The sequence below is a fragment of the Oncorhynchus kisutch genome, linkage group LG2, assembly GCF_002021735.2.
Source record: "Oncorhynchus kisutch isolate 150728-3 linkage group LG2, Okis_V2, whole genome shotgun sequence".
Taxonomy (NCBI): Eukaryota; Metazoa; Chordata; class Actinopteri; order Salmoniformes; family Salmonidae; genus Oncorhynchus; species Oncorhynchus kisutch.
This window is the reverse complement of record NC_034175.2, coordinates 64,801,724-64,825,214: the sequence shown is the minus strand read 5'-3', so window position 1 is coordinate 64,825,214 and position 23,491 is coordinate 64,801,724. Positions and strand designations below refer to the sequence as shown.

Sequence of the window (23,491 nt, the reverse complement as noted above, 5' to 3'; positions counted from 1 at the left end):
GTCACAGGCAGCAGTGAACTGAAGGAAAGGCGGACGAATGAGGTGTTGGCTTTAGGGATGATCAGTGAGATACACCTGCTGGAGCGAGTGCTACGGGTGGGTGTTGCCATCGTGACCAGTGAACTGAGATAAGGCGGAGCTTTACCTAGCATGGACTTGTAGATGACCTGGAGCCAGTGGGTCTGGCGACGAATATGTAGCGAGGGCCAGCCGACCAGAGCATACAGGTCGCAGTGGTGGGTGGTATAAGGTGCTTTAGTAACAAAACGGATGGCACTGTGATAAACTGCATCCAGTTTGCTGAGTAGAGTATTGGAAGCCATTTTGTAGATGACATCGCCGAAGTCGAGGATCGGTAGGATAGTCAGTTTTACAGGGTGTTGGCAGCCTGAGTGAAGGAGGCTTTGTTGCAAAATAGAAAGCCAATTCTAGATTTAATTTTGGATTGGCGATGTTTGATATGAGTCTGGAAGTAGAGTTTACAGTCTAGCCAGACACCTAGGTACTTATAGATGTTCACATATTCTAGGTCGGGAACCACCCAGGGTGGTGATGCTAGACGGGCGTGCGGGTGCAGGCAGCGAACGGTTGAAAGCATGCATTTGGTTTTACTAGCATTTAAGAGCAGTTGGGGGCCACGGAAGGAGTGTTGTATGGCATTGAAGCTTGTTTGGAGGTTAGATAGCACAGTGTCCAAGGAAGGGCCAGAAGTATGCAGAATGGTGTCGTCTGCGTAGAGGTGGATCAGGGAATCACCCTCAGCAAGAGCAACATCATTGATGTATACAGAGAAAAGAGTCTGCCTGAGAATTGAACCCTGTGGCACCCCCATAGAGACTGCCAGAGGACCGGACAACATGTCCTCCGATTTGACACACTGAACTCTGTCTGCAAAGTTGTTGGAGAACCAGGCAAGGCAGTCATTAGAAAAACCAGCTACTGAGTCTGCCGATAAGAATATGGTGATTGACAGAGTCGAAAGCCTTGGCCGGGTCGATGAAGACGGCTGCACAGTACTGTCTTTTATCGATGGCTGTTATGATATCATTTAGTACCTTTAACGTGGCTAAGGTGCACCCGTGACCGGCTCGGAAACCAGACTGCACAGCGGAGAAGGTACGGTGGGATTCGAGATGGTCAGTGATCTGTTTGTTGACTTGGCTTTTGAAGACCTTAGATAGGCAGGGCAGGATGGATTTAGGTCTAACAGTTTGGGTCCAGGGTGTCTCCCCCTTTGAAGAGGGGGATGACCGTGGCAGCTTTCCAGTCCTTGGGGATCTCAGATGATATGAAAGAGAGGTTGAACAGGCTGGTAATAGGGGTTGCGACAATGGTGGCAGATAGTTTCAGAAATAGAGGGTCCAGATTGTCAAGCCCAGCTGATTTGTACGGGTCCAGGTTTTGCAGAACATCTGCTGTCTGGATTTGGGTAAAGGAGAAGCTGGGGAGGCTTGGCGAGTAGCTGCGCGGGGGGGGGTGTAGCTGTTGGCAGAGGTTGGAGTAGCAGGGAGGAAGGCATGGCCAGCCGTTGAGAAATGCTTGAAGTTTTCGATTATCATGGATTTATCAGTGGTGACCGTGTTACCTAGCCTCAGTGCAGTGGGCAGCTGGGAGGAGGTGACCTTTTTCTCCATGGACTTTACAGTGCCCCAGAACTTTTTGGAGTTAGAGCTACAGGATGCAAATTTCTGCTTGAAAAAGCTGGCCTTTGCTTTCCTGACTGACTGCGTGTATTGGTTCCTGACTTCACTGAACAGTTGCATATCGCAGGGACTATTTGATGCTATTGCAGTCCGCCACAGAATGTTTTTGTGCTGGTCGAGGGCAGTCAGGTCTGGAGTGAACATGGGGCTGTATCTGTTCTTAGTTCTGCATTTTTCTGAACGGAGCATGCTTATCTAAGATGGTGAGGAAGTTACTTTAAAAAAAAGACCAGGCATCCTCAACTGACGGGATGAGGTCAATATCCTTCCAGGATACCCGGGCGCTGTGTTGACAGAGAATCCAAGCCAGATGGCGAAAGAGGTATTGTGGAATTTAGTTTGCTAGCCGGGAGATGTGCCTGGCTCACGGCTAACTGGTGCTAGCTTCGTGGCAGTGGCGTTAGCCACTATATCCAATCGGTAGCAGCGGTGATCTGGTGCCAAGGTTCAGAGTTTACAGCTAGGATCCGGTGGAGTTTTGGGCTCTAGCCGTGTATGAGTGGGGTTCGGGTGAACAGCTGAGTAGGCCGGGAGGTGGGCCTCAGGGAATAGCTTTGGTACTAGGTGCCACGGTGAGTGAAAGCTAGCTGCGAGCTAGCTAGCTGCGAGCTAGCTAGCTGCGAGCTAGTGAGCTAGCTGCAAGCTAGCTGTGAAGATCAGAAGTAGTGGTCCAGGGATTACGGCAGGAATCCGGCGTTGTTGTGGAGAGACAGTCCGATTTTGGTAGACAAACGATATTGGTAGACAGGCGAGAATTATCCAGGCTAAAAACAGGGCTGGTATCTGTGCAGAAGGTAAAAGCCGTTAGCAGTGGCTAACAATGACTATAGCTTGTAGCTAATTAGCTGGTTAGCTTATGGAGAGATTCCATATCACATTGGGTGAGGCAGGTTACCGGAAGGTATAAATCGAATTTAAAAAATCAAGAGATTGAAAATAAATTGAAAAATATATATATATATAAATGAAGACATGTTTTGTTTTGTCCTCTCGTGTACTTTTGTATTTTTTTATATATATATATATATAAAAAATACAAAAGTACACGAGAGGACAAAACAAAACATGTCTTCACTGCTACGCCATCTTAGATGTAACCAATAGTGATAGTTTCATCAGCTGCTGTGCAATTTACAGATACAAAACACAGAAAAACACATTGACTGTCCTGGGCCTTTAATCTGGTTATAAACAGTGTTATAAAACTGTAATATACATGATATAGACGATGACGTACCATGCTTTGTGTGATGTGGTTCCCTTCACTTAAATCCAGATTTCTCTGGGTCCCCGCATCACTAACAGGTCATCTCCTGGAGAGAGAAAACACATGGTCAGAATCATTTGCACACATACATATACACTGACATGTCATAATAGGGGTGTTTGCCTGGTGTGGTGGCAGTGGTGTGCAGTGCTCTAGTTAATGACTGGCTTAACGGCTTGAGTTTTCAATTGCACCAACAACACATCACACTGAGAAAGAGCGAGAAGGGAGACGAAGGGCAGAAAGGTGGGGAGAGGGGGTGATTCCTCTGCTATTGCAACACACACTCCCCCTCCACCCCAATCTATAGCCCTCTCGCATTCCCCACCCACCCAAGGGAGTAGCCAATTTACATTGTGGGGCCCCAGCCATTCAATCACGTTCTCCACATACTTGTTTTCACTCGTACGCCCTCCTTGCCCTTCCCTCCCGCCATTCTGCCGGCTGGCTAATATTCAATTGCCTTCCAAAACAAACTTAAGGTCACTTTGAATAGGCTATGTATTGCTCAAACACCAAACACATAACCTGCGTTATCACCATTAAGTGAGGATGGTGAAATTGCTGGTAGTGAGAGGTACCTATTTACCCAAGTCAGTCAGTGAGAGAGAGAGAGAGAGAGAGAAGAGGGAGAGAGGAGAGGGAGAGAGGAGACTTGGCTTCTCCATCATAGGAAAGAAACTTGTCTGTGACTCGAGCTCCGGGCCACAGGCATGCCGCTTTTATTACAGTGACCTCGAGCTCATTAATCTCCTTCTCCCTTGCTGTTCCTCCCTTCCCCCTTGCCTGGAGGCTAAGGCACAACACAGTCCGGCCTGTCTGGTCTGCCTGGTCGGTCTGGTCTGGTCTGCCTGTCGGGTCTGCCTGTCGGTCGGTCTGTCTGGTCTGCCTGTCTGCCCTGCCTGGTCGGTCTGGTCTGGTCTGCCTGTCGGGTCTGCCTGTCGGTCGGTCTGTCTGGTCTGCCTGCCTGTCTGGCATGCCTGCCTGCCTCCGTGTGAGACATAACCATTACATTTCAAGATAACATGTCGGGGGCGATGAAACAGAGCACCATTCATTTTCAATGGAGGGAAGTGAAGAGGGAGGAGGGACCATTGGGCGATGCGTGCATGGGCGAGGGAGCGTAAAGAGGGCAGGACAAAAGTTGGGAAATGCTGAACTTTATGCAAATACTCTGATTTTGCAACGATATTGACCAATCAAAGCTCACTAGTTTCCAGCCCCTACAACAACAAAATAGCTTCAAGTGTTTTGTCAAATACTGGTGGAGTCAACTAATAAAGGAATGGACGACTTGACCAGAGAGGTCCAGGACCTGAAGAACAGTTTGCGGCAAGAGAACGGCAAGATGACAGCAATCTGTAAGTCATTGAGAGAGAGAACATCAGTTCTGTGTGTGAATCCATGATAATGACAGAGAAATCCGATTATCAAGGGACAATCAAGGTGGAACAACATGGTTGTGGATCGAATTGTAGAATCTCCACGAGACTTGGACGGAGTCTGAGGACAAAGTGAGGGAAATGATCTACGAGAAATTGAACATGGACCACAGGAATATTGAGTTGGATCGCATCTACAGGACTGGAAAACCCATTACCAGCCCAGGTGAAAGGCCCAGGCCGATTGTGGTCAAGTTCCTGAGGTTCAAATAAATACAAGGTAGCTGTTCTGGAAAGAGCCACGGACTATCCTGAAGCTGTGCGTCAGAAAAGGAAAGAACTTATCACAGCCATGAAAGCTGCCAGAGCTTGTGAGGACATTGCTTACATCCGCAATGACATGCTCATTGTCTACCCTTCCTCCCAGAATCCTGGAGGGGATGAGATAGCTAAGCCTACGGGTTTGTAGCTTCAACCCTGCAGCACACACACACACTAATTGATTAATGGACTGCTGAATGTACATTTTTTATCTTGCTTTGTTTGTTCTTTTTCATTTTATGTCCATCTCTGATAAGCTACCCAGGAAAGGGCTGAAAATAGCCCATATTAATATATGTAGCCTCAACTTGTTGAGTGTAGGGGGCAGTATTGATTTTTTGGATGAAAAACGTACCCATTTGAAACTCCCTATTTCTCAGGCCCAGAAACTAGAATATGCATATAATTGTCAGATTAGGATAGAAAACACTCTAAAGTTTCCAAAACTGTCAACATATTGTCTGTGAGTATAACATAACTGATATTGCAGGCGAAAACTGGAGGAAAATCAAACCAGAAAGTGGCTTCTATTTTGTTACTATGAAGCCAAACTAATTCCGCTACCCAAGAGAGTGGCAAAGCAGCCTTTACTGGTTGTATCAGCAGACCTATCAGCTTGCTCCCAGCTCTTAACAAACTGTTGGAAAATTGTATTTGACTAAATACTAAAAAAAATCTGTAACCAAATTAACAATAGACTTTCAGCATGCTTATGGAGTAGGGCACTCAACATGTACTGCACTGACACAACAGGTTATTGATAATAAGATGATTGTGGGAGCTGTACTGTTAGATTTCTGTGCAGCTTTTGATATTATTGACCACAACTTGTTGTTGAAAAAAACGTGTTATGGCTTTTCAACATCTGCCATATCGTGGATTCAGAGCTCTCTCTAATAGAACACAAAGGCTTTTTGTGAATGGAAGCTTCTCTAAATGCCAAACATGTCAAGTGTGGTGTTCCACAGTGCAGCTCTCTAGGCACGCTACTCTTTTCAAATTTTACCAATGACACGTCACTGACATTAAACAAAGCATGTGTGTCCATGCATGCTGATGATTCAACCATATACGCATCAGCAACCACAGCTAATGAAGTCACTGAAACCCTTAAAGAGTTGCAGTCTGTTTTGGGATGGGTAGCCAGTAAAAAACTGTTGAACAAGTTGAGACTAAATTATTTGGTGTTACCTTAGAATGTAAACTGTCATGGTCAAAACATATAGATTCAATGGTTGTCATGATGGGGAGAGGTCTGTTTGACACCACACTCCAAAAAGCAAGTCCTGCAGGCTCTAGTTTTGTCTCATCTTGATTATTATCCAGTCGTGTGTTTGAGTGCTGCAAGGACCAGCATGTCTTGCTCTTCATTGTAAACAGAGGGCTGATATAAATACTATGCATACCAGTCTCTCTTGGCTAAGAGTTGAGGCGAGACTGACTGCATCACTTCTTTTTATAAGAAACAAAATGTTGAAAATCCCACATTTTTGCATAGTCAACTTGCACAGCTCTGACACACACACTTACCCCGCCAGGGTTCTATTCACAGTCCCCAAATCCAGAACAAATTCAAGAAAGCGTACAGCATTATATAGAGCCATTATTGAATGGGACTTCCTTCCATCTCATATTGCTAAAATGAACAGCAAACCTGGTGTAAAAAATTGTTTAAACAATGCAACACCTCACCTGCAACGCCTCTTCACTATTTGATCTAGATAGTTTGTGTAAGTATTGATATGTTGGCTTCGTGCGCCATTTTTTAAATGTAGTTCTGGCCTTGAGCTGTTTTTGTCTATTAATCTTCTGCATTGTGTAATGTTTCATGTTTTGTGTGGACCCCAGGAAGAGTAGATGCTGCCAACAGCTAATAGGAATCCTAACAAAATACCAAACACTGGATTGGCTGTTGATACCTAGCACTACCTAGCCTGCTTGCTAGCATCCACATGAGGGCAAAGCTAGAATGGCTATCCAAATGATTGTGATGTGTGGAAATCCCATCTCTCGATTCGCCCGAACACATCTGCTGCCCGAACAGCCGGGATCATTCAGTCTTTCCCATCCCGCCATACCTTCTCTCGCACAAAACATTTTCCACGAACTCACAGGAAACCGTGTCAGGGTGACTGAATGCAGCAGTATGAAGAAGAAATAGAAAATGAGTGGAGCCAGGTTGTATGTCGACTTAGGAGCATGGAGAGGTCGAAATAATAGAGGAAGGATGGAAAGGCAAACTGGCGTCTCCTCCATGACCAACCCACACACTTGGGCCCTCTCGCGACTCATCCATGGTGTAGCGGAGAGCATGTCATCCCCTCATGGGACACTCTGCAAGACATTCAAGACATTCAAAACTGTGTCATGACGGCCTCTGTTGGTCCATCAATGTAAGCATAAACTTGCCATGTTAAGCAATAAACCCCATTAAAAGCCTATATAAAACAGCAGAGAGCATTACAGAAACCTGCTGTGTGTGGTTACAGGTCTGGATTGCTGAAGGGATCTGCAACACGAGGTTACGTTCACATGTATGGATCGATGAGGGCAAATGGGTTCAGCCCGAGTAGCCAATGCACTGTGTAATGTTCAATATCCTAGACTATATCCATGGGCACAAAATCTTCAACAACAAAAACACACGAACACACACACATTGAGTAGTAATTTGAAAGCCTATCAATCTTTGCGCTTTATCAAAACATTAAAAAGGGTATAAAGTATGAGTTTTTACCCCAATGTAAGAGTGTGGTCAAAGACTTACTAATGTAGTTGTAGTCACCATCTGGTTACCTACAACTAAACAGTTATATTTTAGTGTTTTTTACATATTTATTAACTTATTTCCAGATATCTACTAAACTACCCACAATGCACTATTTCTCAACATTATATGGAAAATCTACTCTGCGTTAGCTAGCCGAACCTGGCTAACATTAGCCACTAGCCATGCAGACCGAGTATTGGCAGTGGTGAGCTACAATCCACCAATCATGAGGTGTGTTGTAAACAACCAATCAGATTCCCCACACGTGGGGGGAGCATAATCTCTGTGAAGTAGGCTACTAGAGTTTTTCAACCTACTAGCACACTACAGTAGCTGACTGACTGCGATTTTGTGATAATTTCCATCTACCTGGAGCCTTCCTCCGATCGCCATCTTGTTGGCTGTTACCCTCGTCTCCTGTGCCCAATGCTGCCTCTGGATTATTGCCTCTGGACTCTATCTACTTTGGATTTACCGCACTATATTGCTATTGGAATAGCTGACTCTCCCTCTTAAGCGCCTAGCTCCTTGGCTCTTCCTTGGTGGCTAACGCAGCCGTCAATCAGTAAGTCTTCGCTCTCTCTACTTTATATCAGCTGGCTTTCTGTATTGTGTTCTGTGGGTTCCTGCCCATGTTCAACTAGTTAATATTGTTCTCTGGCTTACTACTTAGATATGTCAACCGTGGTGGATAGCTAGCTATGCTAATGTTACCGGTATATGCAGTTATTTGATGATAGCTAGTTCGATGGTGTTATGCATTTCCAAAACGTTGGTTTACTAGGTGTTGATAGCAACTGGTTGACTCATGCAGCGCTAACATAATGTTAGCAGGCTGGTAGGGCTAACATTAACAGGCTGATTTGCAACAAATTCATAAAGTGTTTGCTTATACATTGGCAGAAATTTTAATTGAAACCAGTAGTCATGAGCACAAATGATTGTTTCATTTGACGTTACATACACTGAGAAAAACAAACGCAACATGCAACAATTTCAACGATTTTACTGAGTTACAGTTCATATAAGGAAATCAGTCAAATTAAAGAAATGAATTAGGCCGTAATCTATCGATTTCACATGACTGGGCAGGGCCGTAACCATGGGTGGGTCTGGGAGGGTATAGTCCCACCCACTTGGACGCCAAGCCCACCCACTGGGGAGCCAGGCCCAGCCAATCAGAATTAGTTTTCACCTACAAAAGGGTTTTATTACAGACAAAAATACTCAGTTTCAGTTTCCTTAGGTGTCCGGGTGGCTGGTCTCAAACAATTCCGCAGGTGAAGAAGCTGGATGTGGAGGTCCTGGGTTGGTCATGGTTAAACGTGGTTTGCAGTTGTGAGGCCAGCTGGATGTACGGCTAAATTCTCTAAAACAACATTGGATGTAGCTTATGGCAGAGCCAATAGCTCTGGTGAACATGCCTGCAGTCAGCATGCCAATTACACACTCCCTCAAAATCTGTGGCATTGTGTTGTGACAAAATGGCACATTTTAGTGACCTTTTATGGTCCCCAGCACAAAGTGCACCTGTGTAATGATCACGCGGTTTAATCGGCTTCTTGATATGCCACACCTGTCAGGTGGATGGATTATCTTGGCAAAGGAGAAATGCTCACTAACAGGGACGTAAAAAAAAAATGGTGCACATAATTTGAGAGAAATAAGCTTTCTGTGCATATGCCTGGGATCTTTTATTTCAGCTCATGAAACATGAGACCAACACTTTACATTATGCATTGATATATTTTTCTTAAGTATACATTAACTTATTTCTGTACATTATAGGGAACAGGCTGACTCGCAGGGTCCTCCATATAATGGTCTCCTCCATGATTGGTTTTATGTAATAACTTGAAAAATAGAAAAGTTAGAATGTACTTTGAATTGGCACTTTTAATGCATATGCTAATGCATATATGCATATGCACATGTCCGAAGCCAGAATGTTTGACATCGACGCCTCTTTACAAAACACAAGTGTATAGCAAAACCAACACGCTGAGCGCCTTCATACGAGACTGTGTGTGTGTGTGTGCGCGCGCAACGGAAGGAAAAGCCAGAGCATGTCGATGCCCATCCCTGGTGCTAAGAATAGTTTGCGCAACAAACAACTCCCGACAGCCATTCATCACAAACCGTGGTCAGGGGGTAGGCGGGCGGGGAGAGCGAGGGAGCGGCCGTGCTGGAGCCCGATTCGCACCATTAAACCGAAAACCACCGGGTGTTTTTAGCAAGCCTAGTAACCTGTAGTCCAGTCATTATTGTGTTGTGGGGGAGGGAGCTGCATAGAGAAAGAGAGAGAGAGAGCGAGTGAGTCGGAGAGAGATTAAGAGAGACCTCAGTTCCAGTCGATCTCGTTTCCTGTTACTATCGCGACTTGACCTCCATCTGACATGCCATATGGGGAGGAACAAACACCAGCGCCACTGATAATTCTCACAGCCAACGCTCAACCGACTTCCCAGGTTGCCCTCCTTTAATTTGTTATCCCTTGGGAGAGAAGAATGTAGGTGTGTGTGTGAGTGTGTGTTACAGAGAAGTGATATGGGCTACATTTCCCCGTGCCTGGCCTGCTGCTGTGCAAGCCCTTATCTCTATATCGACCTGCAGGCTCGAGCGAACAGGGACGAGGAAGGGGAGGGAGGGGTGCAGAGCGGGGTGTTGGCGCCCTCACGCTCTTTGTCCCTGGCGCTCGGCCAGCTCTCCCTGGAGCGCCAAGGCTCGAGCTCCTGCTCTAAAAAAAAAGTGTGTGACGCAGGATTCTCTCCGCAGCGACGAGAGCGGGGGAAAACACGGCTTATTATACACACACACACACACACCACTACGCAGGGCCCGCTGTGTGTTACCAAAACGAAAAGAATACTCGAAAACAACGAAAACAAATATTAGATCAATTAAATCTATTCACCACTTTAAAACGATGTCTGCCCATAATACCAGGGGGTCCATAATGTGTCTTGTTTGAGGTAATACAATGATTACAGGTGTCTCAATAGTAGTTATGTCTTTTGGTACATCAGATGTATTTTATTAATTAGAATTCATTACGAGAGTAATTGAGATAAGAAACCTAAATGTAACAGACAACCCTTCACTCCTCATCATGCGTAACAGCACACACGCAGCTGCCGAAAGATAGTGTGTGTGCGTGTCTGAGTGTGTTTGCCTTGCAGCGTGTGTGTGTGTCGCTGATGCGCGAATTGGATGTGAGGCTGGGCTGGTCAGAGAGACGGGGGCAGGGAAACTCCAAGACAGCTCCTCATACACACGGAGAGAGAAGTGGGCAGGCCTCCAACACTTCTCCGCACGGAATACCAGCGCGGCACGACAGACAGGCGGCAGAGCCGCCCAGGGGCAGCTAGGGGGGCTAAATAGGGGGGCTAAATAACCGCGCAGAGGGTTTTCGCTTCCCACCCCACACGATTTCAGCGATCCCGTAGTCGACACACAGCATCTTATTCCGTAACACACAATGTGACCATGGAAAGTCAAACTCAACGGAGAAAATTCAACACCAAGTCCCAATTGATTTACTGGCTAATCTCAACATCCCAACAATTTAGCACAATATATCAGTTCTAAACAAATCAATCTATGATTTCCATATAGCGAACGCACGCTATGACCCATTAAATACATAATCCTACAATTGGAATATTGTGTCCACAAGGTCCCGTGGCAGAGGGAGTGCGAAAGCTGAGGAGGGAACGGACGAGAGAGAGAGCTCGGCTATAGTGCACACATACACACACTAAGGCATGTGCACATATACGAGTGTACCTGTGCCCGAGCACCTGCCCCTTTACCCTCCCAGTCGCCAAGTTACCTTTCGGGTGGTGATATAATTACAGTGCCTTCAGTAAGTATTCACACCCCTTGATTTAGTCCACATGGTGTTCTGTTACAGCCTGAACTCAAAATATCTACAAAATACTCGAATGTCAAAGTGGAATTATTAGTGAATTAAAAAAAATATAAAATACTAATATATCTTGGTTAGATAATTATTCAACCCCGTGAGTCATGTCATCACATTTGGCAGCGATTACTGCTGTGAGTATTTCTGGGTAAATCTAAGAGCTTTGCACACCTAGGGCCTCATTTATCAATCATGTGTTGGCACAAATCTGTGCATAAGTCATGCGTGGGGTCATTTCCACGCAAAGTGTGAGTTTTAACCATATGAATGTTTGCATGAGAGTGTGGGTACATTTAAATACAACGACCAAGCGTACACACAGTGCCGGAATAAGGGAACTGCTTTCAAGCATAAAATGGTGAAATTGTTAAGAGTTGCCTAATAAAATAATTATTCTATTTAATTGTAAATTCATGAAACTTATCTTGACGGTAGATCAAATGATAAACACATCAGTTCATGTGTTAGATAATCCTTATAGAAGTACAGTAACTTGTCAAATTAGAGGCAAGTGTGAAAGTGAAGCCGTTGTTAAAATACTGCAATAATGGGAAATATTGCTCTGACCTTTTTTTACAGAAAGTAGAGATTTACTCATCAGATATCGTTTACCAAAAGCAATCTTATAGGATCTTTGCAATGATTTAAGACCTACTTTAAAAAGGCAAACATGCCATTCCGGTCCACATCTAAGTGCTTTCCACCCTAGGGTTTTTGGCAACGGGCACTTTTCACCGGGAGTTTGCAGATTCGCGTCTCTCAGCCCTCAATTAGCCAATAGTGCAATGGTCGGCAAAACGAACAGTAACACATGCAATTTCCATACACCATCGCGCAAAGTTGTTTATTAAAGAGGGGTTTCTTTGCCATGATGCCATCCACGGGTTCCCAAATATTAACAGAATAGATGGCACCCACATAGCTATAAAAGCACCATACCAAAACGAGTTAAACGATGTGAACAGAAGAGGCTTTTACGGGTAATAATGTGCACGTGATGTGATGCGCAAAAGACGCTGCTGAATGTGGTGGCAAGGTAGCTAGGTGGAACGCACTACTGGTTCAATCTACATAACATCAATGTTTAGCAAGGTCACCCGTGACAAGTCAGTATTCGACTTCTGAGGACGTGGGGAGAGGAGGTGGAAACCGGCATCTGCCTCTGGTTCAGCAGGTTGCATGTTCGAATCTAGCGATAGAAAGTAGTTAATATTTTTTTTTTAAGTAAGCCAATCCCAAATATTAACCCTTACCTTAAACATTCGGAGTTAATGCCTAAACTTAACTTTATACACTGAACTTAAAATGTGACATTTGTATTAAAGTAGTAAAAAGTTAAGTATTTGGTCCCATATTCATACTACTCAATGACTACATCAAGCTTGTGCCTCTGCACATTTGTTGAATACATTTGCTCTGTTTTGGGTGTGTTTTAGATTTTGTGCCCAATTGAAATGAATAGTAAACAATGTATGGTCTTATTTTGGAGTCACTTATTGTAAATAAGAATATAATGTTTCTAAACACTTCTACATTCATGTGAATGCTACCATGATTATGGATAGCCCTGAATGAAGAGTGAATAATAATGAGTGACAAAGTTACAGATGCACAAATATCATACTCTTCTTCTTCCCCCCCCACCACACACTCATGGTGAAATCCCTGAGCAGTTTTCTTCCTCTCCGGCAAGTTAGGAAGGACGCCTGTGTCTTTGCAGTAACTGGGTGTATTGATAAACCATCCTAAACGTAATGCATAAAATCACCTGGGAGTGTGAGCAGCAGTGTGCAGAGTTTTCCTTTTAAATTAATAACTTCACCATTCTCAAAGTAATATTCAATGTCAGATCTATAAAGAATATATATATATATATATATATATATATTACCCATCTACCAATAGGTGCCCTTCTTTGTGAGGCATTGGGAAACCTCCCTGGTCTTTGTGGTCAAATGTGTGAGAAATTCACTGCTCGACTGAGGGACCTTATAGATAATTGTATGTGTGGGGTACAGAGATGAGGTTGTCATTCAAAAATCATGTTAAACACTATTATTGCACACAGAGTGAGTCCATGCAACTTATTAAACACAGTTTTACTCCTAAATGTATTTAGGCTCACCATAACGTTGATTAGGGTTGAAGACTTAGACTCTAGACTTTTCAGCTTTTCATTTTCCATTTTTGTTTAAAAAAAATGAAAAACATAATCCCAGTTTTACATTATGGGGTATTGTGTGTAGGCCAGTGACAACGAATCTTAATTTAATCCATTTTAAATTCAGGCTGCAACAAAATGTGGAAAAGTCAAAGGATGCGAATAGTTTCTGAAGTCACTGCATTTGTTTCTGTATAGAGTTGTCGTCTTTGGTTTGAACACCCCTTAAATCATTCCTACGTCATCAAGTTCGCGACCCCCTATCGAGCCCTTTGGTCTGCCCGGTAAGGAGATCACGTGAGCCAGGTTGTGCTTTTTACATAGTCTGCCCTGTACAGCTATTGCGTGCGCGTGTAGCAAGTTACCTAGTTTAAATATCAACAGTACTGCCACAGCAACATAAAATTAGCTTAACACTTGATGTACATCACAGTGCCTCGCGCCCTCCCTCCACACAGGCGCAGGACAGTCCTCCCGTCAGCATGATCGCCAACAACCGCGACATTGTGTGGTCCGTGCTGTCACTGGAGAACAGGCGATGGCCGCTGAACCAGACCATTCATCCCTGTCCAAATTAGGACTAAATAGGCCTTTTATGTCCCCAGAGAGGCAGGATTGTAGTAACAAGGATGAGCATATTTGTCACCTCCCACCTTATCTCAAATCCTTTCTTTTAATCAAATCAAAATATAAATTGTATTCGTCACATGCTTCGTAAAGAACAAGTGTAGACCAACAGTGAAATGCTTACTTACATCCTAGTATACATGTGAGTTTTGAGAAAGGCATGCCTCGATCTTAATATAGATTTTATTTGGGAATATAATATCATCTGAATCGAATTTCTTCTTTGGCTTTAAATTATTGGCTGCAAATGTGATGGAACTGCCTTGCATCAAAACGGGCCTGCTGAGGTGAGAGGGAGTGCGAGGTGGTGACAAGGTGTCATAATCAACATCCTCTCCCAATATTCTATTTCGGTGAGATCATGAAAATATAGGCCAAATAAATAATCCACCTTGCACAAAAGCAACATTAGAACGAAAATATAAACACACTCAATAAAGGACCAATGACAGACCAGGGATGGTTGACACACTTAATTCTGACCTGTAATTCCCCATTAATTGAATTAAGAACAAAATAATGTCACATATTTAAAAATAAATGTAGGCCTTGTGCCAAACAGTCGGTCTCTCATTCCAGTATGAGTTTTTCCAAGTCTCTCTCCCCGGCGCTGTGGGTGCTATACAGTGGCAAGTCTCTCTGTAGGGAAGTGATCCGTGCGCTTGTGGCCTCCGCAGAACCAAAAGCTCTGTGAATCAGAGAGGAAAAAAAGGTATCTCCCGTTTCAGAGCAAGGTCCCGGGAGGCCCATGCGGAGGCACAGCTTCAATCAAACCATGACGTCTCCTCCGGGAGCCGTGCAGCGCGCAGAAACACGATCCCCCCCGCCTCTCCGCTGTGCGTTCACTTCTGTTCTCACACATCGCATGAACAGCCAAGAGCGCAGCGGTGGCTTTGGGATTGTTGTTTTATTCAGTAAATCGACACCACAAACAACAAGTGTGACAGCCTAAAACGGGCGGACTGGAGATTAGGCTCAGCAACGCTGTCACCAGAAAGCATTGCCTAATATACTCTGGGTTACAATCAACCGCAGGACAACATAATGACAGTGGATGTACCAACACAAGCTCAAAATAAAACGTCACACTTCGCCATAACTGCAGCATGTTAATATATATCTCTATATTGTTTTTTATATCTGCAGCACGATATACCATGAAATAGAAGACATGACGGTTATTTTTAATACCTAGGTCATATGCCTACAGACCTGATTTCTCACATCCTCATTTAAAATACAGAAAGTTGACTGTCCATTTCATCAAAGTACCATATCGAACCAAAGTCAGGTGACAGACGTGGTTAACTGCATGGTGAGATAGGATTATATTGACATATCAGCGCATGGATTCCCCCTCGCAGATCCATTGATTTCAGACGATTACAAAACGACCCTGGGTTTGGAACAGCGATGAGGTTGTCCCTGTACACCGCCGGTTATCATCTCCACGCCTCCCTGCGCGGAGCCTTTGAGACACCGTTACAAATACGAGATCCATCAAACGGCTGGACAGTAGCCTACCAGCTCCGAGTATAGAAGGTGCCCTCAGGTACTTTATTTTTTATTTTAGCAAGTCAGTTAAGAACAAACTCTTATTTACAATGACGGCCTACCAAAATGCCTCCTGCGGGGACGGGGACAACACACACATCACGAAAAGAGACGAGAGAGAACACTACATAAAGAGTGACCTATAAAACAACAAAGCATGTCAGCAACAGGTACAGATCGGGGTAGTAGGTTATACCCTCCCATATCCAATCATTTAAGGGTGAGAAACGCAAAACTGGCCTAAGATCAATGTCTAGGCAAACTTCATTCTAGTACATAGGGTTATGAAGACCCTCAGACAACCTGCCCATATGGACATGATGGTAATTGTATAGTGCAGGGTTTAACTGTATAGTGCCGGGTCTAACTCTGCTGCCCCCCCCAGTCAAATATCCCACTCATCATCATGCCCAGGCCCAGGACCGAGTTTGGGAATCCCTGGTATGGTGTGTGGAGCGGAGAGATCAGCCCTTCGACCTTTTGTTAGGCGTGACGGCGAGCAATTCAACCAGGCTCGCAACCCGTGATGTTTAAAAGGTTTGCCAAGAATGCACGCGCTATAAACCTTGGGGATTCTCCCATGTCTGTTGAAGTTATTCATGAACTTGTGGCGGCTACAAAATAGCTTTCACACAAAATAACTTCTAATGCCCTAAACAGACAGTCTCTCTCTCTCTCTCTCTCTCTCTCTGCGCGCGAACGGACACCTGGGGAATGGCCCAGCGCGGGTGATCTCTTCGCTCGAGCACAGTGGGAAATGATGCACAAAACAGTCCAATGGGATGCTCTAAACAACGACCTGCAGCCAGATCAAAATGTAAAATAGCGGTTTTAGGCTTTATGAAGTTTAGTAGCCTGGGGTGGAATCAACTCAGTAATCGAAAGGAACCGTAGGTCTGCTGCTGATTAAACAATATTGTTATTCACTAACACAGTTTGGTGAAGAACGGGTCGTTTTCTATGGGGCATCCAGAGACTCTTATCCAGACTGTCTTTCAATAATCCCACAAAAGGAGGATACAACAACTACTTCATGTGACCATATTTTGTAAATAAAACACGTTTTAAAAATAAGGGTCACTCACAAGCAATCACAATAGTTATAAAGATGCTAAATGCGCCTCATTACGCAAAGATCCGTCTGGAATAGTCCCATACTGTGGCATTATCCAACAAATCGATAAGATTTGGCTAAATAGAAAACCTCCCCCACATGCTGTGTGTGTGCGCGCTGTGCTGTGAGCAAGGCCACTCAAGGTTTGGAGGAAGGTAAGCACACCCCTTGTCACTAGCGATTGAAGGAACATCAATCACATGGTAAGGCTTTTGGAATCGAATACCTGGTTCATATAATTTATCTTGTAGGGGTACAACAAATAAACAACAACCCTCTTAATGCTTCCTTCCCAATACTGTACTATATTCAGCACTAACAGGGGAGTCTCAAACGTCAACTAACATGGAAACCAAACTACTGTTTTCACTCTTCAAGACACACAAGACTTTCCATTTCTTTAACTGTCTCAAATGTAACGTTCCCACTTGCTTCTACTATGATTCAGTTCGCACAGACCACAACCAGCTCTTAATTTCCCCCTTTCAGTGTAGGCCTACTTATGATCGCTGCTGAGTCATGTCATGGGACAATAGCAATGCAAGCTCTCACTGACGTTGGCCCGCTGCCTATTGGTCTATATGAAGTGATCACTTATCTGCTACAGTGAGGGGGAAACACTGTCAGATCTCTCAGTTTCCTTACCCAGCTCAAGGTAGTTGGGGAAAGAGTCGGTCATGGGGAGAATCTCAATTGCACACTCCTTGCGTCATCTCTCCTCGCCTCCTTCTCAAAACCGATTTTAGAGAAAGCCAGAGGTCCCCCTCTGACCTTCTCCTGCAATGGGTTTTGTGAAGAAAGTGAGGACGCCAGGAGTGTGCAATTGAGATTCTCCCCATGGCCCGTTCCTCCTTGCATAGTAGCTATAGGCCTGGGGCCCTAGGCTATATGCGCAGGCAAGCGAGGTATAGCTTACTTAGGAATTATATGCTAAACAGGGTGTTGGTGTACTATACTGGTATATTTTTTTGTTTTACCAGAGAGGATTTGGTCAACTCTAACATTCTAGATCCGTAACTAACCTCGCCAATGAGCTAGGAACATCGATCGCGTGAGCGATCCCCAATTAGTGTTCTATCACTGGCCAGAAGACACACACTGCATGCGCTGAGAAAACCTGGCACGGGGCTTTAGCTGCGTGTGCAGTAAGGACATGGACAACAGGAGTAACAATAGCCAATACAAATATCTACCAAAAAAGTAGGTTAAAGGAATTTGCTGGTGCAAGGTGGTGATTTAGGCCCTAAACGGCCAGGGAGGCAAAAAGCCCTGACTTAAGTGTTTTCGGTGTTTTTCTCCACTGACAGATCCCGTGTGTGGTACGTCGGTCTATATGCAGCATTCGATACAGTTTCTATCTGCTCCGCACATTTCGCACTCTACCCCTCCGGGTCAAATAGCTCTCCTCTGTACCTCACACTCCCACTACAAGCACTCAAAAACACAGTGTTGGACTGTATGTAAACGGAACAAATCGCTCCTCTTGTCAGGGCGAGGCTGTATTCCCGTAACCTTGTTTAGCACGCGCGCGCACACACACAGATTAAGAACACTCGATTCAAAACACTCGATACACGCTTCGCTCTTTTGAAGAAAATAATGTTAATTTAGTAGCCTAGCCTAATTAATAAAGAACAAGTATTATCAGTCAATTTCCATCCAAACATTATTGGAATCGTTCGCTGATCAGACTGCTGACAGCGAAGCCTCGTCCTGACCTTCCGACTCAGTCTCTCCTGGTTGACAGGACTGCCGGCCGAATGACTAAACAACCAATGTTATTTATCAACCACATGCCACTGCCCCGCCGAATCGCACAAAGACCACCCTATGCGCTATTCTTAGAAGTTGCCATTCCACTCTCTCCCCCTTCTCTCACACACGGAGATCAAATCACTCCGAACCTGTACAAGAGCTGTAGACAATTTGCTTTGTATTTTTATGTTTACACTTGAGATTGACAGTCAATTTGGAAAAATCCATCTATGTCGCAGTCGTTGTGGTGATAGCCTATATTGTGAATAGTCTATCCTCTCAAACGGGGAGACCATGGTTTACAATTCAACAGTGGCAGACAGAATAAAACACCAAACGTCTTTATTGCCCACATAATTGTCTTACCTGGCAGTTAGCCGCTAATTCCAATCGTCTGCTTCAATTTGACGCCTTTTTACAGTTTTTCCCCCCAAGTTGTTCACGGCTCTGAGCAAAGATCCGTGCGTTCAGGTTAGGATTCCTTTATAAACGCAAAGACATCCATCCCTTCCCGGGCCAGTGAATATTCAAATCGTTGGATATAAACATTCAGAAGTGTTTCTTACTGTGTATTTACTTGTCAGTCAATTATACCAAATGTTACACTCGGTGTTATTTTCAAAATACTTTTTTAAAGAGAGAAAAAACGTCGCCAAAAATCGACTTCGTGTGACGAATCCCTAGAAAGATTTTCAATCATTCTTTACAGAACGACCCAGAGGCGTGGTAACGTACCGTGTAGCAGAGCGCAAGCATACAGGTGGCGATGTCCGCGGACTCCAGAAATTAATTCAACTCGGTCGTAGACAGCGCCATGTTGGGTTCTATTTGAGCACGCCGTTTCAACGCTCTTACTTCCACTCTCGTCATTCCCGATCTATTCCAAAAATACTATTTATATCCAGCGATATTGTGAGAAAAATCGGAATTGTTTAACTTTCCGTCGTTTTTCATCTTAAAGCCCTTGGTAGCCTCGTTTGCGGAGTTGCTGAGGACGCCGAACGGACCCGCGGGAACGCGGAGCGGAATGAGTGGAGTGTTGTACTGCGAGAGACTCTCCCAATCTCAGACTCTACCCAGAAGGCCTGTCGGGAGACCGCAATTACCATAAACCTCCAACGCACACACACACCGCGCGTTGGGGCGGGCGTGTAAAACAAAATATGAGCGAGAGACAAGGGGGAGGGTGACAGAGTACGGTAAAATAGAACAATTAAGTGAAAGGTAGAAATTTACTGAGGGATGACAGCATAGCGTAATGGAACGCTCAGGCAGAGAAAGAGAGTGGGATAAGGAAAGTGAATAGGTAAAATATAGGATTATGAGTAAGAGAGAGGAAAGTGGAAAAAAACGCAAGAAGAGAGAGAACCAGATCTTCCAAGTTCAATAATGAGCTGTCAAATTCTGGCACTTGAAAACCCAGAGTGAGTCATTTTTACATTTGAGTAATTTGACGTCATACAGGAGCAATTAGGGTTAAGTACCTTAGTCAAGGGCACATAGACAGATTTGCAACCTAGTCTGCTCAGAGATTCAAACCAGCAACCTTTCGATTACTGGCCCTCTTAAGCAGGTGTGTGTGTGTGTGTGTGTGTGTGTGTGTGTGTGTGTGTGTGTGTGTGTGTGTGTGTGTGTGTGTGTGTGTGTGTGTAAAATAACTGAGACCATGGGTGTGAAGACAGTAAAGGCTGTGCTGTCATACACAGTGAACTAGATGGGCAGATATGTACTTCCTGAGTTCGAGACCAATGTAAGGAAGATTGGCCTTTACTACCTTACAATATTAAAACATTATCTTACAATTCACCCTCAAATATGCAACCCCACACAAATATATTGAAAGGGGATGGCCATGGACAATGGACTGTACATGTTTGGGTTCAATATTGCATTTTGCAAAGTCATGCCATGCAGTGAGTTGGAGAAATGTGATGGAAGAGAGAGTGACCCAGAAAGAGGAAAAGGAGGAGAGGAGGAGAGAGTGACCCAGAAAGAGGAAAAGGAGGAGAGGAAGAGAGACAAACCCAGAAAGAGGAAAAGGAGGAGAGGAAGAGAGACAAACCCAGAAAGAGGAAGGAAGGGAGGGAGACATTGTGTTGGTTGAGACTCATCTGTTAGGTCTCAGTGGCAAATATAGGAGAGGAAGCTAGGGATATCCAGCCTAGCCGGAGGTCTGATGTGGTCTGTGTATGTGTGAGAGAGAGAGAGCGAGAGAGGGGTGAGGGGAGGGGAGTTGGCAGGGGAAAGTCTGGGTGTATTTTATGCAGCTGTTGAGAGTAGGAGTTGAAAAAGCAGCGCCAGACACTCTCTCTCTCTCAAACACACCACCCACACATTGAAAAACCATACAAATTAGTCCTTGAAGGCAAACTGTCAAGTAACTGTCAGGTGAGTCCATGAATGTTCTTTAAACTAGCTGACTGAAGTCAGAGAGAGAGGCAGAGGCTGGGGCAGAAGAGAAGGAATCAGATAAGACATTGAGAGAAATAGAAAAAGAGAATGAGATGAGGGGCTGATAGTGCTGCATTCCTCTGCTCTGAAATCAGAGCCCTCGGCCCTGATTTGTTTTTATAACACACACACACTATTACTAATTACTCTGAGAGTTAGTGGGGAATCCTGAACAGGCTGGGCACTGCAGTGGATAGCTGCTGTCTTACAGGTTCCAGGCCTTTCCTGCTATTTAGTGTGTTTTATTATGCTGATCTTATTAACTGTTTTAAATGTTTCCGCCATCATTTCCTATCACCGAAACAACTTCTGGGCACCAGCATCACTAACCTCGCTTTGGAGGAAGATTTCTACTTCAATGAGTCTGCAGCTCTGGACGTTCTGCTTACCCCAGACCAGGCCCTGATCCCAGGACTCGAATGAATAAGCTGCGGCTAAAGAGAAGCAAGCTAGGCGGTGTCATGATTAGACTACGTTGACGAGCATCTAGGCCGCCGAACGTACAATCACTAAATGACAAACTGGACGAGCTTTGTTCAAGACTATCAACGGGACCTGAAGAACTGTAATATGGCTGAACAAGGACATGGATAATACCTTGCTGGCTTTTCCATGCATGGTCCTGATCAGACTGCAGCCTCGGTTAAGATGCGAGGGGGAGGGGTGTGTCCCTTTGTTAACAACAGCTGGTGCGTGATCTCTAATGTTAAAGTCTCAAGTTTTTGCTCGCATTAGTTGGAATACCTCATGATAAGCTTGAGACCAAATTAAATCAAAATCAAATTTATTCATAGAGCCCTTCTTACATCAGCTGATATCTCAAAGTGCTGTACAGAAACCCAGCCTAAAACCACAAACAGCAAGCAATGCAGGTGTAGAAGCACGGTGGCTAGGTAAAACTCCCTGGAAAGGCCAAAACCTAGGAAGAAACCTAGACAGGAACCAGGCTATGAGGGATGGCCAGTCCTCTTCTGGCTGTACCGGGTGGAGATTATAGCAGAACATGGCCAAGATGTTCAAATGTTCATAAATGACCAGCATGGTCAAATAATAATAATCACAGTAGTTGTCGAGGGTGCAACATGTCAGCACCTCAGGAGTAAATGTCAGTTGGCTTTTCATAGCTGATCATTAAGAGTATCAGCAGGTCTGGGACAGGTAGCATGTCCAGTGAACAGGTCAGGGTTCCATAGCCACAGGCAGAACAGTTGAAACTGGAGCAGCAGCACGGCCAGGTGGACTGGGGACAGCAAGGAGTCATCATGCCAGGTCGTCCTGGGGCATGGTCCTAGGGCTCAGGTACTCCGAGAGAGAGAAAGAAAGAAAGAGAGAATTAGAGAGAGTATACTTAAATTCACACAGGACACCGGATAAGACAGGAGAAATACTCCAGATATAACAGACTGACCCTAGCCCCCCAACACATAGCCTCCAGTATTTATGCTGCAGTAGTTTGAGACAGGAGGGGTCAGGAGACACTGTGGCCCCATCGGATGATACCCCCAGACAGGGCCAAACAGGCAGGATATAAACCCACCCACTTTGCCAAAGCACAGCCCCCACACCACTAGAGGGATATCTTCAACCACCAACTTACCATCCTGAGACAAGGCCGAGTAATAGCCCACAAAGGGGGGGGGGGGGGGTCGCCAACCCACCGAACCACACTATTTACCAAGAGAGTTTCCATCTATATTTTTTTGTAGCTGTAAACCGATGCACTTAGGCCACACTCAACGAGCTGTATAGGACAAAAGCAAATAAGAAAATGCACATCCAGAGGCGGCACTTCTTGTGGCCAGTGATTTTAATGCAGGGAAACTGAAATCCATTTACCTCATTTTTACCAGCACTTCACCTATGCAACTAGAGGCAACAAACTCGAGATCACCTTTACTCTACACAGAGAAACGCATGAAAGGCTCACCCACACCCTCCCTTTGGCAAATCTGACCATAACTCCTCCTCCTAAGATACAGTACACATATTTTTTTTAACAATACAAAATATACACATACAAATGACAGCATAAAAACATCAATGACATCACCCTGCCCAGACCCACCTGCTCACACCTCCATCTCCAGCGCCTGCATCACTCTCCGCCACATGGCCTCAAACTGCACCTTGTTGTTTCTCTCCATCGCCCACGCATTTTGAACATTTAGATAATAAAGCATTTGACCTTTCCATTGTGTTAATGATGGAGGATTGGTTGATTTCCAGGTATGTATACGTTTTTTCAAGATGATTGACAAGAAGAGCATCTTCCGACACGTTGGGTATCTCACTGTACTCTCATATGCCATGTCTTGAAATATGCAGACAGATGGATTAAATGTACAGTACATTTACATTGTAATATTTCTGACAACCAACTTTCTAACTCATCTCATATCTTTTGGACATTATAGCATTCTTAAAAGGCATGGATTATTGAGTCATTGTTAGTTTTACACTT

General features: G+C 44.6%; 1 protein-coding gene across 4 annotated transcripts in view; it reads right to left on the bottom strand.

Moving 5' to 3' along the window:
• Window positions 1–19,687, bottom strand: part of LOC109870157 (BCL-6 corepressor) — a 69,267-nt gene extending 49,580 nt beyond the window's left edge. For 2 of the 4 annotated variants that reach the window (XM_031800013.1, XM_031800033.1), the window contains exons 1-2: window positions 18,946–19,687; window positions 2,941–3,016 (exon numbers count right to left, since the gene is read on the bottom strand). In XM_031800013.1, coding sequence (XP_031655873.1) covers window positions 2,941–2,943 — 3 coding nt within the window. In that variant the 5' untranslated portion in view covers window positions 2,944–3,016; window positions 18,946–19,687. The remainder of the gene's footprint in view (window positions 1–2,940; window positions 3,017–18,945) is intronic. The other 2 variants (XM_031800022.1, XM_031800028.1) reach the window with 2 other exon arrangements.
• Between the last annotated feature and the right edge of the window lie 3,804 nt (window positions 19,688–23,491).